General features: G+C 47.1%; 1 protein-coding gene across 9 annotated transcripts; it reads left to right on the top strand.

Moving 5' to 3' along the window:
• Positions 1-1,524: 1,524 nt before the first annotated feature.
• On the top strand, positions 1,525-16,026 carry LOC112816956 (uncharacterized). Of its 9 annotated transcripts, none has more exons than XM_073886314.1 (7): positions 1,525-1,634; positions 2,188-2,416; positions 4,534-4,590; positions 5,632-5,674; positions 12,531-12,657; positions 12,950-13,045; positions 14,613-16,026. In XM_073886314.1, exons 3-7 carry the CDS (start codon positions 4,535-4,537, stop codon positions 15,686-15,688), a joined length of 1,398 nt encoding a protein of 465 aa, XP_073742415.1. In that variant the 5' UTR covers positions 1,525-1,634; positions 2,188-2,416; position 4,534; the 3' UTR covers positions 15,689-16,026. The 9 variants fall into 9 exon arrangements, with proteins under 9 accessions (XP_073742415.1, XP_073742416.1, XP_025719559.2 ...); XM_073886315.1 differs by having other exon boundaries at positions 4,416-4,590; positions 14,616-16,026; XM_025863774.2 differs by having other exon boundaries at positions 4,416-4,590.
• Positions 16,027-17,402: the final 1,376 nt, after the last annotated feature.

Genomic DNA, 17,402 nt, shown 5'->3' with positions numbered 1-17,402 from the left:
TATAAATAATTCTGCATTCTTATAATTTTCCAGTTGTATTGCTTTTTGGTTTAGAGAGTGGCAAGTGGCATCTATGCAATATTGATTTTTTAACATATTTACTGAGGTTTATTCTTAGCTTTTTGGGGTCAGTTTTTATAACTATCCCAGGTGTTCTTAAAAAGAAGGTACATTCTTTGATTAGCAAGTCCATTCTACTGTCTGATCCCATACGTCGAGCTTTTAAATTGTTATTCAAATGTTGTATACTCTTACTATTTATTTTTTTGTATCTGGAATCTTCGTTTCTAAAAACATGTGCTAGAATCTTTTCACTGTGATAGAGGATTTGTCGGTTTCCCCCGCATGTTTCACGTGCGTTTGAGCTACATATGCATCCTTTCCGTGTGCTGGTGCGCGTAGACCCAAGATCAAGTTGGCTTCTGCCCCTTGCTTTGTCTCTGCAATGGGGGGTTCTTTCTTGCTTTTTGTATGTCTCATATTTTTTTTTTCTTTTTTTAAATGAATGCCGGGCATTGTGCGTAGGAGTAGAGACGTCTGCTCCCCTGTCGCTGTGCGCGCGGGGCTGGGACGCAGGAGGTTGGTTGTTGCAAGACTGGTCAGGAGTAGACAGGCCTGGCATTTGCTGTTCCTGTGGTTCCCACTGTCAGGCCCCGGCCACTAGCCTCACGTTTCGCTGGCGTTGCTCTGTGCTTCAGTGGGCTGGTCACTGTTCTCCGCTGTGACTTTCTCCCCGTACTGGTGCTCCTGCTTCTTCCTCAGTGCTGCCTGGGCTGGTGGTGGAGGGCCCTGCGTGCCTGAGTCGTGGGGCTGGGGCCTCCCGCTATGGTAGGGGCCTAGGACACATGCCTGCCCCCTCACATGGGAGAGGGTTTTTTCCCCCTTTTCCTGTCTGGAGCCGTAGGTCTTACCCGTGCTCTGAGAGCAACAGGTTTTGTTGCCCTTTCCTTTGGCAGCGTAAGGCTTTGCTTCTCAGGAGGGAAGTTTCTGGAAGGATGGGGCTTCCCCGGGTTTCCCATAATGGCAGCCACTCTGCTCCTCCAGACCTTCACTACCCAGGGAGTCTCTCTGTGGTCTCCCGCCCAGCCCTAAGCCTTCTCCTGAGCCCCCAGTGGAGGGCTGCGTCCCAGATTACCACAAATCCAGTGCTTTAAAGCGACACCCACTATACCTCGCAGCTCTGCACAGTCCAGGGGGACATGACTGGCTGGGGCTCCACTCAGGTCTCCCAAGGCCAGAATCAAGGTGTGGGACGGTGGGCCTCTTTTGCGGGGGGCTCGCGGTAGAGCCTGTTCTAGGCTCACGGGGGCCGGCAGAAGTCGGTGTCCAGCGGTTTGAGGCCCCAGGCCCCTGATTCCTGGCTTGCTGTCAGCTGAGGTTTCTCTCAGCTCTGCACATGGGGTGGTGCGGGGTCCTTCTTGTGTTTCCACTCCCTCCGCCCCTGGTTGGAGGTAAATGTTCTGCTCATGTTCTCATGTGAGTCTCGCCATACCGTCTATTTATTTGCAGGTGTTCTTAGTGTCTTGGCAAAGTCTTAGAATCAGCCTGGGACAAGGTGGCTCAGTCTGCATATTCCAGCTCCTTTGTACCCCCAGACCGCCGCCTGGAGGCAGGAGCTGAGCCTCCAGCCCACGGTAAGTTCTCAGCAGGACAGCAGAGCTTTGCCAGTCCTCAAGCCCCGGGCTCCCTACCGATAGGATAATAGGATAATTCTCGGAAAGGTGACCCGGGGAGCAGCAATCTACTTTGGAAGCAGGGCGCCCTCTCTGAGCTCCCCCTCGTAGCTTAGGGCTGAAGCTGGAGGTCCACGCAGTACGGGGCAGCCCCCAGAAAAGCGTCCCTAAAACAGCCGAGGACCCACTTGCTGACAGTGAATTTGGGGGATGCCACCGTATCAGGGGATCATCTAGGATTTGGTTTAGGGGAAGGTTTGCTAGAAGGAGAGGGGATCCCCTGCTTTAGGGTGAGAAACAGGAATGAGGGAAGGGATCCCCGTGATTCTCGGAGGACGGCTCCCCGCCCCGATCTCTCTACACTCAGGTGCATTCACTGTCCCAGCACCCCCCCACCCCTGCCCCCACTGCCCCGCACTACGGCTTGTAAGACGTAGACCCTCCTCGTGTAGTCAAGGCATAGAAGTTGCTTTCTTAACCTAAGAGTATTTCATTTTTCCTTCTCATATTAAAGACGAAAGAAAATGCGCGTGAGAGAGGTGTTCAGAGCCACCCAGCTTACTAGAGGCCGAGCCAGCACTAGCGCCCAGGGCTCCCGTCCGCCAGGCGGGGGCTTCCTCCCGTGCGCCTCAGGTCATCGCTAAAACCCGTCCCTTCCCACCTTCCACCCCTTCAGACCCTCCCACGGATTTCCTCTCCTCCAGGGGAAGGACTCTGATAGGCGGTCATGGAGAGAAAACCCAGTAAGATGATATATGTATATTTTTATGAAATAATTGAAATATTGAAGAGTGAGCACATGTTGATTGTCTAAAAACAATTTTTAGAAAATGACACTATGTCAAAGCAAACAGATCCTACCATGCGGAGGTCACCGTTGTTAACATTTTGTGTGTTTTGTACAGAATTTTTTTCTTTATATGTTCTTACAAAAACCCATTCCACGTGCTGAAATTGGATGTACACAAACAGGAAACAGTAGAATGTCCCCTCTGCCCATGGTTTTGGACCCACGCTGTTGGGTCTGCCTTCCTGTCCTCATTTCCCGGGGGCGCCATGACAGAGTACTGCAGACTGGGGCGGCGTGAAGCGCAGAGATGTGATCTTTCTCAGCTCAGGCATGGGCGGGGCCGGTTCCTTCTGAGGCCATGTTGGGGCACCTCCTCGGGGCCTCTCCCCTGCTTCTGGGGGCTTGCCGGCAGTCCTTGGCATTCCTGCCTTCATCTTCCTTGATGTTCTCCCTGTGCCCCAGTTTCCCCTTTTTACAAGCATGCCAGTCACACTGGGTCGGGGCCCCCTCCACGATCATGTGCAAAGACATTATTTCTAAATTAGGCCACATTCTGAGGTCCTAAGGGCTAGGATCCCTGACGTATCTTCTTGGGGAGACAGAGTTCAAGCCAGAACACGTCCCTGCCAGGATGAGCTCTCCAGTAACCCAGAGCAGTTCATCACGTGAGGCTGTGATGGAGACCGGTCTCTCCTCGGCTGGTTGCCGTTGGTCTAGTGAACAGCTCCCGCTCCCGCCCAGTTTCGAGCTTCTCCCTCTCCCCCCTGCAGGGCTGCAGGTCTTCATCCCCAGATGGAGGGCCGGTGATTTCTTCTGTCTCTGCTCCTCCTTGACCCCTCCTTCTCCTCAGTGGACGGCTTCTTTCTCCACCAGGGGCAGGGCAGGAGGAGGGGAAAGTAGCACAGACGCCTCCTTGCTTGGTGTTTTTGGTAGCTTCACCTGCCTAGCTGGCTGCCCTCCGTCACGCTGGAGGCCACCTGGTGGCCTTTTGGGGGTGCAGAGCCTGTGACACCGGCAGGGGCTCTCTGGCAGACCTCGGTGCCCACCCCCAGCTCCTGGTTCAGTGGTCCCGCTTCTCCATGTCCTTGCTGTAGAGCTCATGCCCACCTACCTTCCCGTCCTCCCCGTGCCGCCGGCAAGTCTCGCATCCTGGTTCCAACACATGCAGGCCATGCAGGGGGCTCCTGTTCCTGCCCCCTCTCCTCACCTGGTCACCACGGTGGCCTTTGCCGGCCTCGCACTTCTGAGTTCCTCGGCTGTGAGGCTGACTGTCGCTGCGGGGCTCCCACGTGCACACAGCTTTCCCCGGAGCACCTGCGCCCCGTCGGCTGAACCGCCATGTGCTCGAGAGTTTCTGCAGCTGGGCACACAGCCAGCCGGGGGGGGGGGGCAAGGTTATCCCCCCCGCCAACTTTTTGCAGGCTCCCTCTGGTTCTCTTGCAACCACCCCTCTTGGCATGGGAGGGAAGCAGAACCCCACATACACCTTCAGTAGACACCTCTCCTTCCGCCGTTCCTTCTCCAAAGGGAGGCGTCTGTTAGGTTGGGTCTAGCAGCTCCCCCCGGAGAATTTGGGGTGTTTGGGAATTTAGCTAAAACTCCAGGCACCTAGGAACATCCCATCCATCTACCTGATACCCATCTGTGAATCATGTGCTTATGGATTACGTATTCTCCTTTTTTTTTTTCTTTTCCCCACTTACTGGTATGGCCAGAAGAGATTTCCATGTCCAATAATTTCTTGTGTGATAGTTTAAATTGATTCGTAGCATGGCATGCTTTAATTGTTATCAAAATTGATTAACTAATCTCTTATTTTTAAGCACTTAGGTAGTCTCCAATTAAAAACAAAAACACCCTCAGAATTCTTTATAGAGTTACTGTAATTCTAGAGTTTTAGTGTCTCTGCAGACTTCTTGGACCCAACTCCCGTGTGTCTCTATCCTGAGTAGGAACATACCTAAGACCAGCCTCGTGTGTGTTCAGGAGAGAGATAGGTGTGGGGTCCCGTTGATGCTTCCAGCCACAGTAAATTTGCTCCTGAACCTTCGTGTTCCTGTTCCCTGGCAGAATGAGGAAAGGAGGAAGAGGGCTCAGGAGAAGCCATCAGATCTTGTCCCATATTTGGTAAGTGGCAGAGCCAGACCGGGACTGCTTCCCGGGCAGAGGTCAGCACAGGTCAGCCAGGGTGGTTGTCACTAACAGTGACTGTGGACAGAGCACAGCCACGGGACGAGGAGCACAGAGAACCCAGCAGGTCCAGGATGGGCTGCAGGGCCCCGCTTCATCGCCCCCCGCCTGCCGTAGCTGAACTCCATTTAACGGACTCTGACTTCAGGAACCCATTTTTATATTTTCCTGGGAGTCGTCCTCAACGTCTGCCAGGGGCAGGACTGGTGACAAGCTTTGGGTTAGAAGCTTAGTAGACAACGGATGTTTAAAAAATAACGTTTATATACGAAGTGCCTGTTTATCATAGAAAAAGTTAGTAGATTCATCTAAGGACAAAGAGTATTTTAGAAAGTGGTTGTCACCCAACTGCCCAGAGCTAACTGCTACTAGCTTTTTGTCTTACATCATTTCAGAGATTGTTCTGCGTGAGTGTGTGTGCGTGCATCTGGGTGTGTGGGATCAAATAGTTTTCAGCCACCTGTTTTCAGTGATGAGTATGTTATCACTAAAATAGTTTTCCATGATTTTATTTTCATTAGCTACGTAACGGTTCATTTCCCTTTTGGAGGTCGTGTGTTTATTTAACTCGTCCTCCTTCATTGGATATTTAGTTATTTTCTGTTTTATTTCAGAGTTTTAACAAAATGTAATAAACATCTTGGCGGCTAACTCTTTGCCTAAACTCATGACTGTTTCTTCAGAAAAAATTTCTATTAAATTTCTGGGGAGCGAGGGGAGGGGTTAGTAAATTGCACACTGATGAGTGAGACACAGATACGTATGTGGATTAAGTAGAAAAGAAAAATCCAGATTGAACCCTCACACGGTTGGGTCCCCATCACACGCCAAGGCGAGGGCGTTGTATGATGGTGGGGTCCTTGGGGGAAGCCTGTCCTCCCCCTGTGCCTGGAGGCGGGGGTGGTGGCAGATGATTCAGAGGCTGGGGGCGAGCTTGGTCTCTCACATCCTCTCCCCACCCCGTCTCTGCTTCCACAGGTGTCTGCTTTTCCCGGCCCGTCAGGGAAGGACCATGTGCCAGGTGAGTACGGCATTTCTTTTATTTATTTCTTTAGATTTTTTTATTTGATAGAGTGAGAGCACAAGCAGGAGGAGGGGCAAAGGGAGAGGGAGAAACAGACTCCCTGCCGAGTGGGGAGCCCCACGTGGGGCTCAGTCTCACAACGCTGAGATCACGACCTGAGCCGAAATCAAGAGTCAGACGCTTAACCGACTGTGCCCCCCTGGCACCCCGTGGCATTTCTTTATACTGCACTTTGCTTTACCAGGGGGTTTCGGGGATGCTGCTAAGAATGCATCCAGTAAAAACAATGCACACAGGACCCAGGATCACTGAGGATGGGAAGCAAGTAGAAGAAGGAAGCCATGCGAAGGGCCGGGTGGGTAGAGTTAGGAGCTGCTCTATAAACTTGTGTCTGACATTGCCGGCACTTTCAAAAGACAGATTCCATCCAATATATGACTTGTGTTGTCTGCTTGGGACTAGCATGTCAGCTTCTTAGAGGAAATAAAGCTGTTTTTGGTATTGAGGAGTTTATGTGACGGGACTTGGCATGTGAGGTTCGCAGGCGGGGTCCGCAGTAATGGCGACACTGCGGCAGATGCACCAGCAAATCTCCTGTGACTTTTCTTTCCATAGAAACAGTGGGTCTTACATCAGTGCGGAAATCTGTGATTGCGGTTGCTTCAGGAATCAAAATCCACGGTTCTATGTAAACAGCCTTGTGATGTCAGACTGACCTAGAGGAAACCCTGCATTGTGCAGAGGAAGGAACGAGTAGCATGTTCGGCCAATTCTTTTTCAGAGTAGTGTTTTGACACAGATGGAGAGCGAACAGCTCAGTCTCAGTCTTTGGCATCTGCCCTTTGCCCCCTCTCTTATGGGGCCACTGTGATCTTCAGATTTCGGTGACGTTGTCCGCTCCCAGCCTGTCTTCATTCTCAAATTAGTTGTGACGGGCCCCTCTCTTTACCCCGGGCCCAGGAACTCATGAATGGGAAGTGTGCCGGCCCAGAATCCACGTTTCAAGAGCCAGAAACCCAGCTAGAACTAGTTTAGGGTGAACCCAAATCTAGGTGGTACCCGGACTGTGGGAGGAGCAGGTATGCAGCTGGGACTCAGACGGTCACACCGAGGAGTGCAGGTGTTGCCCGGAGGCTTTCCGGTCCCTTGCCTCTGCGTCTGTGACTTCCTTCTCTCATAGTGACGTCATCCGTGTGGCCCGAAGTAGGCGTGGCCCACACCCCACACTTACGAGTTCTGCCAGAGATAGGGACCAAGTCCCCTCTCGTAGAGCCCGTTTGCACGGTCTTTGGGAGAGATTCAGATTAGCCCAGCTTAGTGCACGTCTAGGGCCGAGAGGCAGGGTCTGGGCTTGGGGTGCCGGAGGGAGCCTGCTTGCCGAGGAGGAAGCCGAGGCCTCCTGGATGGATGTTACAGCTGTCCACTCCAGGAAGAAAAGCGTTCTCGGGGGTCTTGGTTTCTGGCTTGGAGACCTGTCTTAATGAGAGTGTCTGTGCCTAAAAAAGCCGGGACCATCTGGATGTTTGACAGCAGGAACATCTGGGCATATGAGGGGGTTGAAAACGAGGTGGCAGCTCCACAGCCCTTCTCAGAGGAGAGAGCTGCCTGCATCTCTATGTGGTCGGACCCGTAATTGGGCCGGAGGTTTCATCTGTGCCTTTTGGGGAAGCTGTTACTTTGCAGGAAACCAAGCCTCACTGTGAACTGCTCCTCAGGGCTACCTGCAACAGAAACGCTGACAATAAAAATTATAAAGCTCCACCTGTTGAACGCTTATGTGCGGGCCTCTGCGTTTTCCATATGTTATTTCATGAATGAACCTGTGAGATAGGTATTCTTAACTCCTCCTCCTGCTTTACAGATGGACAAACAGAGGCTGGAGATACTAAGCAAGTTGCCTGGGATCTCACGTCTATCAGGCAATGGAGTTGGGATGTGAATGCGGACAGACAGACAGACAGGCCTAGAACTGCCTGTTCAGTCACCCTGAGTGATTGAACTGCACTGTAGTTTTATCTGCCCTACACATAGCCCCAGCAGAGGAACCCAGGCAGTGCTTCTGCTGTCGAATATGGTAGCCGGCAGCCACAGGTGGATACTGAGCACCTGAAGAGTGGCTAGTGGGGCGGGGGACCTGAATTTTTCATTTCCACTTAAATTTTATTCTTATTTTTTAAAGATTTATTTATTTATCCGAGAGAGAGGGAGAGAGAAACCCAAGCAGACTCCACGCTGAGTGTGGAGCATGGAGCCCGATGTGGGGCTTGAACCCACGACCCTGAGATGAGACCTGAGCTGAAACCTAAGAGTTGGACGCTCAACTGCATCGACTGCGCCACCCAGGCGCCATTTAAAACGGAATCAGAGTAAAATACTTTCCCATCAAAGACAAGTTTGTTGTTTTTAGAGGACTACATTTCATGAAAGTGAAACTGGAAATATAGTGTCTGAATTGAGATGTACTGTAAAGTGGAAAACACCCACCAGGTTTCAAATATATGGTATGAAAAAGAATGAAAAGTGTATCAGTAATTTTAAAATAATTCTATATTGAAATGATAATATTCTGGATATATTAGACTAAAAGATCTTATTAAAATTAATTCATTTCCTTTTTTACTTAAAAGGTGACTAGAAAATTCTGTTTTTTAAAACCACTCTATGGAGGTATTATTGACATGCAAATGGGGCACAGCTTGATGAGTTTAGAGATAAGTGTGCATCCATGAAACCATCACCACAGACTTAAATCCATCACCTGCAAAAGTTTCCTCCAGCCCCCTTTCTGATGTATGTATTGTATGTATGTATTTTTTTCTTTTTGTGGCAGGAGCATTTAACATAAGATATGCCCTCTTAGCAAATTTCTAAGTACACAATACAGGGTGGTTATAGACACTATGCTGTACGGTAGATCTTCAGAGCTTCCCCATCTTCCATAGCAAACACTGAGTCCCTAACCAACACCTTCCCATTGCCCTGCCCCTCCCAGCCCCTGGTACCCACTGCACTGCTCTCTAGTTCTAGGAGTTCGGCCATTTTAGAGCCTTCATAAAAGTGAGGTCATGCAGTATCTGTCCTCCTGTGTCTGATTTATTTTGTTAAGCATAATGTCCTCCAGGTCCATCCGTGTTGTCCAAAATGAAGGGATTTCCTTCTCTCTCGTGGCCGGTATTCCATAGTATGTATACACCACATCATCCGTTCATCCACTGATGGACACTTAGGTGTTTTCCATCTCTAAGTTACTGTGAATGCTGCTGCATTACTTCTTCCTTCCTGATTTGGATGCCTTTTCTTTCTTTCTCTTGCTGGATTGCTCTGGCCGGACTTCTAGTACTGTGTTGAATCGGAGAGGCAAGAACGGGCACCCTTGCCTTGTTCCAGGTCTTAGAGGGAAAGCTTTCACGACTGAGTATATTAGCTCTGGGCTTTTCATAAATGGCCTTTATCATGTTGAGATAAGTTCTTTCTATTTTTGCTGAGAGCTTTTAATCGTGAAAGGGTGTTGAAGTTTGCAAAATGCTTTTTATGCAGCTCTTAAGCTGATTTTGTGATCTTTATCCTTATTCTGTCAATGTGGTGTCTCCCATGGATTTTCATGTGTTGAACCATCCTTGCATCCCAGGGATAAACCCTGCTTAGTCATGGTGTCTGATCCTTTTACTGTGCTGTTGAATTTGATGTGCTAATATTTTGTTGAGGGTTTTTGCATCTATGTTTATGAGGGTTATTGGCCTATAGTCTTCTTTTGTGTGATGTCTTTAGTTTTGGTATCAGAGTGATGCTGGCCTCATTGAGCAAATTTGAAGTGTTCCCTCTTTTTCTGTTTTTGGAAGAACTTAAGAAGGATTGGTACTATTGTTTAAATTTTTGGTAGAATTCACTCATGAAGGTCCTGGGCTTTTCTGTTAAGAGTTTTTTGGTTACTTCGTCATTCTTTTTATGTGTTACCGGTGTGCTCAGGCTTTCTGCATCTTCTTGATTCAGTATTCGTAGGTTGTATTTTTTTTTTTTATGAATTGTGTTTATTTTCTCTAGGTTGTCCAATTAGTTGGCATAGAATTGTATATCATAGTTCTTTTTTATTTCTGTGGCATCAACTGTAATGTCCCCTCTTTCATTTCTGATTTTATTTATTCCAGTCTTCTTTTTTTTCCCTTAGTCTAGCTAAGGGTTTGTCAATTTTATCATTTCAAAAAACCCACTCTTAGTTTTATTTTTTTCTATTCCCTATCTCATTTGTTTCTGCTCTAATCTTTATTATTTCCTTCTGCCAATTTGGGGCTTAGTTTGTTCTTTTTCTAGAGGTGCAAAGTTAGATTGTTTATTTGAGATCTTTTTTCTTTTTTAACGTAGGTGTTCATTTCTACAAAATTCCCTCTTAGTACTGCTTTTGCTGTATCCCTTAAGTTTTGGTCTGTTGTGTTTTCATCTGTCTTAAGATAATACAATTTCCTTTTTGATTTCTTTTTTTTTTTTCAAAGATTTTATTTATTTATTTGACAGAGAGAGACACAGTGAGAGAGGGAACACAAGCAGGGGGAGTGGGAGAGGGAGAAGCAGGCTCCCTGCTGAGCAGGGATCCCGATGCGGGGCTCGATCCCAGGACCCTGGGATCATGACCTGAGCCGAAGGCAGACGCTTAACCAACTGAGCCACCCAGGCGCCCTCCTTTTTGATTTCTACTGTGACCCAGTGATATCTAAGAATATATTAATTTCCAATATTTTTGAATTTTTCCCTTTCTATTATTGATTTCTAGTTTCATTTCATTGTGATTAGAAAAGATACTTGGAATGATTTTAGTCTTCTTAAGTTTGTTAAGACTTGTTTTGTGACCTAGCTTATGATCCGTCCTGGAGAACATTCTGTGTGCTCTTGACAAGAATGAGTATTCTGCTGCTGTTGGGTAGAAGGTTCTGTAAATATCTTTTAAGACTATTTGGTCTATCGTGTTGCTCATTTCTGCTGTTTTCTTGTTGATGTTCTGTCTAGACAATCTATCCATTATTGAGAGTGGGCTGTTTAAGTCTCTTATTAGTATTATAATATTTTGTTTCTCCCTTGTGATTTGTCAATGTTTGCTTTATGTATTTAGGTCCTTTGATGTTGGGTGCATATGTATTTAAAAATGTTATATCTTCCTGTTGAATGGACCCTTTCTTAACTATAAAAGGACTTTGTCTCTTGTGACAGTATTTGACTCAAAGGCTATTTTGTCTGATACGAGTATAGCCAGACCAGCTCTCCGTTGATTACCTTTGCATGGCATGGAATGTCTTTCTTCACCCCTTCACTTTTACCCAGTATGTGTCCTGAAGTCTAAAGTGAGTCTCTTGTAGACAGCATATAATTGGGTCTTGTTTTTTTTTTTTTTTTACCCATTCAGCCACGCTATGTGTTTCAATTTCTGGAGCTGAGTTTATTTACATTTAAAGTAATTGCCAGTAGGTAAAGACTTACTATTGCCACTTTGTTCATTGTTTTCTGTTCTGTAGTTTCTTTGTTCCTTTCGTCCTCTCTTGTCTTTATTGTGGTTTGAGGATTTCTTGTAGTGATATGTTTTGATTCTTTCCTCTTTATTTTTGTGTATCTATTACAGATTTTTTTTGGTGTGGTTACCATGAGGCTTGCACTAAACATTTCTTAGTTTTAGCCATCTCTTTTAGCCTGATAACTTCAATCACATATGGCAACTCTACACTTTACTTCCTCACACATTCATACTTTGTTATTTAGGTCAGATTTTACTTTTATATTGTGTTTCCATTAATCTGATTATAGTTATTCTTATGTTTTTGCCTTTTAACTTCCATACTTGTGTTAAAAGTGATTTACACACTGTTACAGTATTACCACATTCAATATAAATTAATTTGGTGTTTTGGTCCTTAATTCGTACAGAGAGAGAGAAGATGAAGGAGAAGGGGAAAGAGAGCCAAGCCCTGTTCTGCATTTGTGGAATCCTTTCTCTGTTTTCCTCTTGTTGCTACCTTAATTTTGACCATATCTCATGTCATTGATTATAATTGTGTCCTAATTTTATTTACTTATTCTCCCCCAGTGATTCCCTACCTTTTTCTACATCCCATCATCTCTTGTAGCTCCCCTCCTTAAATACCGTGATGGGAGTCCCCATTGCCTTATAGGAGAAAAACCCTTTGTCTTGTAATCTGCACGCTCTCTCTATTCTCTCTCACTCTCTCACACACATACACACACATTATATTCTACATTGTCATTCCCAAGTATTTGCAATTCCTACCAGATTTTTTTTGTGACTCCTTGCCTTTGCTCATGCTATGCCTCTTGATAGAAAATATCCTTCAGACATCAGGACATGCTGTTGATCTTTCATGATTCTGCTCAAAGGCAGCCTCCAGTGAAGCTTAACTTGACATCGGGACATTGAATTTGACTGCTGTCTTTGTGTCTGTTCTGTCCTTAATATACTTCCATCATAGCCTCTGGTGTAATCATACCATACGGAAGTCTTATGTTTATCTCACTCCACCAGACTCTGAATGCCTTTAGAGCAGGAGTAATGTTGCGTTCAGCTTTCAACCCCAAGCACCAGGTGGAATGCCATTAACCTACCAAATCTGTAGATGTTCACGCATTGAATGAATGAATGGATAAATAAATAGAGATCCAGGAGTGAGATCTTTTCTAATGATCTTTTTCTTCTCTTCCATAAAATGTAGTACAGAGTTAGGGGCATGCTAAGCTTCCTAAATCACTTAACATGGGGAAACCTGACATCGACGGTGGTAAGATCCACCACCTCTACACCTTTGCCATGGTACTCTGTGCCAGGCATTCCAGATTAATCAGAAACATGTTGTTCCAGGGGTCACTGTCATTCAGAGACGTGGCCGTGGGCTTCACCCGAAAGGAATGGCAGCAGCTGGACCCCACACAGAGGACACTGTACCGGGACGTGATGCTGGAGAACTACAGCCACCTGGTCTCAGTAGGTGAGGAGAGCTTCCCGTGTTTCCTGGTTCTGTCTGTCTGTCTGAACTCCTTTCTTTTCTCAGTTATGCAAAACCTCTGAAGGACTAAGCATGGTTTGGCCTTGGGTTTCAGTTGTCAACAAGTCTGGCTCTCATCTCACCCACTTCATTTGTGAATTTATCTCCCAAACGAGATACCCCTTCTTCAACCAAGATGTAAATGTTCATTGAGCCACCCAAACCTTCTGCTTCCTTAGATGGCCCAAGTGGCTCAGCATAAATCCTCATAACCAGGGATATTTCTCATCAACAGGGTGTCAAGTCACCAAACCAGCTGTGATCTCCAGGTTGGAGCAAGGGCAAGAACCATGGATGGAGGAGGAAGAAATCCTCAGATGGAGCTTTCCAGGTGAGAGAGGAGCAGCTTGCAGCCAGGGGGCCCTGGGCGGTGGGGGGGCAGCAGTGGACATCCGGTTGGTCACAGAGCAGAACTTCGGGTGTGTTTTTGTTTCAGACCTTGGATATTTGCAAGCAGCTGTGGACGTTTGGCCTGAGACCTTGAGTTGCCCCAAATGACTCCTGCTACCTACACACATCACACATCACTACATGATCACTCTCCTTTCCCTGGGTTTTAGAGAAAGACCTGTTTTTATTTATTCTTTTATTCGACTCGACTGTCCCCATCTGAGACCTTGCTTGCTCAGTTTTTCTCTAGAATCTTCAGTCTGATTTCTCGCATGGTTACGAAACAGACTTTCCCATGTTTTCAGGGATTTGTAGATTGCCACTATTTTAAAATAACTTATTTTGTGCCCCTCATTTTTATTTTTGTTGTCTTTTCTTTTACTGTGAAATGCCTCAAAAACTTAATCTCTCCCTTTTATGTGACTTTAAATGCCTCTTCTTTCAAAACATGTAATATGGCCCCATTTGCCTTAATAGGTCATGAATGAAACTCCTTTCTCCCCACGCCAGTATAATCCCATGGGGAGAAGAGCATTTATCTTATTTGTCCTTATTCTGTGGGACACACATCATGGACACTGACTAACTCCCTCCTCCTTCCAGGACCTTTTATCCTTCCAGGGTCTTTTATCAAGCATTTGTTTCAGGGACATTGTTACTAATCAGGGGTGCACACCAGAATCACCTAGGGAGCTTTAAAAACACCCCCTAGCTGGGTCCCAACCCAGAACACCCTGGTGTAGGCAGGGTGGAAGATCAGTAGGCATTGATTTTGTCCCTTAGGAATTCAGCTATGGGACTCAAGGAACTTCAACATTTCTAAACCGAGGAGCTCCTTGGTTGCTTTGGTTGTGGGTGTGAGAGGTGAAACACAGGTACAGTTTGTGGTTTAAAATGTAAAAGAAGCTAAAAGCAAATGAGGATCCAAGCACGGGATGCAGAATCTGACATTTAAGAATCTTAGCATGTTTGCCACAGTGACGTGGACAGCAACATGCCCACTATCTTTCCGGTTTTTCTCTCACTCCCTTTTACTTGTGTGTCTTCATCTTCTTCCCAATTGACTGTGTCATACTCGTTAGTAGCAAAGCTACTTATATTTAGTGTCCGTGTTTTATCCCCTTTTTTCCTTTCAAATGCCAAGGGATGTGGCGCCTGGGTGGCTCAGTCAGCTGGGCACCCGACTCTTGATTCCAGCTTAGGTTGTGCGATCGAGCCCTGTGTTGGGCTCCGTGCTCGGTGTGGAGTCTGCTTGGGATTCCCTCTCCCTCTGGCTCTCCCACGCATGCTTACTGGCTCTCTAAAATAAATAAGTAAATCTTTAAAAAAAAAAAAAAAAGCTGAGGTACTAGGACGTGTTTGGCTCACGATTGTGATGACTGATTCTCGGCAATGAGGTCTGCAACCACAAAGTTAATCTCCCTCCTAAGTGTTTCTGAAGTCATGTAGTTCTGCGACGTGATCCCGGAAAGATTAACAAGTTTGTGTCATTTTTTTTTTTTCCTTAGAAGAAATTTTGCAAGTTGGCCATCCAGTAGGTAGACAACAGGAACACCAAGACAAACTTCTGAGGCACGTTACATTCCTAGACAAGCAAGAACCAACCAAGAAAGGGCACCGTGAGGGTGACACAATTGAAAAGACAGTCTGTCAGGACACAGACCTTGCTCCTTCAAAACAACAGGTCCATACATGTGACTCGTGTGGAATGAGTCTGCCGTGCAAAGTGGATGTTAGTCCCAATGCCTACCTTGCGAGAAGGAGATTTGAGTGTGACGGACAGGGGAACTTGTTTCTCTACTCCAAGCTCGAAACTCCCCCTTCCGGAGTGCGGCCTCGTGAGTGTGACCAGTGCAGGAAAGCCCTCCACCAGGACCAGGCCCTGAGTGCCCACCGGGGAGCTGGCGGCGCCGAGAGAGCCCACAGGTGCCCGCAGTGTGGGAAAGGCTTCTCCTGCGAATCGGAACTCAGTGCACACCTGGGGGTGCACGGGGGCAAGCAGCCCTCTGCGCACGGGGCACAGGGGCTCAGCTGCAGGGTTAGCCGTGGAGGTCACCCCAGAGAGAAACCCAGGGGAGACGGCCGCGGCAGGACAACGCCATCTCAGAAGACGAGCCTGTCGGTGCCTGCTGCAGCTCTTGCTGGAGGAAAGCCCTACAAGTGCTCCGAGTGCGAGAAGATGTTCTCCCACAAGTCCCGCCTCATCGAGCACCACCGGTCTCACACGGGGGAGAAGCCCTATGGCTGCAAAGAGTGCGGGAAGTCTTTCTCGCGCAAGTCGTGCCTCATCATCCACCACCGCATCCACACCGGGGAGAAGCCCTACGGCTGCGGCGAGTGTGGGAAGGCCTTCTTCCAGAAGTCGCACCTCATCCTGCACCAGAGGACTCACACGGGCGAGAAGCCGTACAAGTGCAGCGAGTGTGGGAAAGCCTTCTCGCAGAACTCCTGCCTCATTATACACAAGCGAACTCACATGGGCAAGAAGCCCTACGAGTGCTCCGAGTGTGGGAAGACCTTCTCCCAGAAGGCCAACCTCATCCGCCACCACAGAATCCACACCCGGGAGAAGCTGTACGGGTGAAAGGAGAGCTGGGCTTCGGCCCGAGTCATGGAACGTCCACGAATGTCACACCTCTGGATGTTGTGAGTGTGGAAAACCCTTCCGCAGGAAGTCCAGTGCCATGGGTGTGCAAGGGATGCATACCGAGGTGAAATTCGACCAGTCTGGAGAATTAGGAAGAGCCTGTCTCTTAAAACCATGACAGGAGGGTAATGATGCTCTAGAGTGATATATTTTTATAGGCTATGCCTCATTATAAAGTCTATCTATCTGCATTAACTGTGGCTATGGAGCTTTGAAGTCTGTGAATAAATTAAATCATTAAGACAACAGATCTAATAAACATCAGAGCAATCCCAGGGAGCATGTAGGGGTTATGTTCCTGAGGATGCTGCCTAGAAAGAATCTGATTTATTTTTAAGCCACATTGGTAATTGAACATAAGTGTGAACTTGTTAGGCATACACACCGGAATATACAGAATGACCTCTATCAGGATGTCTCACATGAAATCATACCTTTTCATCTCTGTGATGTACACTATGCCCAGAACAATAAGAGCTTATTATTAAACCAGGACTCCAGACATCATACCAACATCCCATTCCATTTTTTGTTTACTTGCTGGATCTGAAAACCAGCGATTTCATGACATCTCCTGAGGATCCCTCCACCAACTGGCTCATAATTAGGTTTCATTTTGTGTAAGGTTAGAACTCCCTTTTCTGGCAAAATGGTGGCCCACCTGAGGCAAAAGCCATTCCACCGTAAACGACCAGAAATGGTGACCAGTAATAGATAACATTCTTTTAAATGCATAGTTCAGCTGGCAAGAAAACCAGTGGAGTCTCCGGGTGCCAGCGAGGTAAGCTGAACGGAGAGCCAAAGATGCAGGTGGAGGGCCGAAGCTGTAGCTGCCCTGTGGGTTTGACTGGGTTTACCCCGAAGCTTGGGTGTTCGAGACCAAAGGAGGACATGAGGCGAGGCCTTGGGGCACACAAGGCAGAGTGGGGAAAGATTTACCCCGATGATTCATGAGCCCTGGCCAGCATCCCATGTGACTCAGAATTTGGAATTTCCCCTATTCCTGTCCCAGTCTTAAAACTAACCAGTCAATATAGAAATTTCCCTGTCTTTGAAACAAATGACAGAAGCAAACAAAATACATTTTGGAGGGAGACACCCTCAACCCACATTTGTCAGGCTTCTGACATACAAACCCAACATGACTTCATAATCCCAAACTGCACAACATGAAGGACCAATCCACAGCAAGAGAGTCAACAGACACGAGCAAAATAATGTCCAGGATTTTAGGGTCATAGAAACACAAAATTCTATAAAAATAACTACCTTCACAAATGATTAAAAGCAAAAACTTAAAACCACATGAGAGCAAGGCACAAAGCCAGATAACTGCTCTCTTTGGAAAGGGGAACACACAGAAATACAGGCATTGCAACGTGAACATCAAAATGCTGAGCGGAAAGCCCAACGGTAGGCGATATACTCAGCTGCAGAGAAAGTGAATAGAGTAGAGCAAAGCAGATTCCTAGGAGTCAGTCTACAGAGAATCATCTAGATTAAAACGAGAAGAGTGAGGAGTTCTTAAAAGACTAGAGGAAGACAAGTAAATATTCAAAGAAAACCCAGCTCGGATTTGACAAGACGTGAGCTCACAGATTCAGGCAGCACAGCATATGCCCGGGTGGATAAGCGGTGAATTCGCATCTTA

The sequence above is a fragment of the Callorhinus ursinus genome, unplaced genomic scaffold, assembly GCF_003265705.2.
Source record: "Callorhinus ursinus isolate GAN/ISIS: 27379988/994484 unplaced genomic scaffold, GSC_fseal_2.0 scaffold70, whole genome shotgun sequence".
NCBI lineage: Eukaryota > Metazoa > Chordata > Mammalia > Carnivora > Otariidae > Callorhinus > Callorhinus ursinus.
Note: the sequence above shows the minus strand (reverse complement) of the source record. Positions and strands in the feature narration are given on the sequence as shown.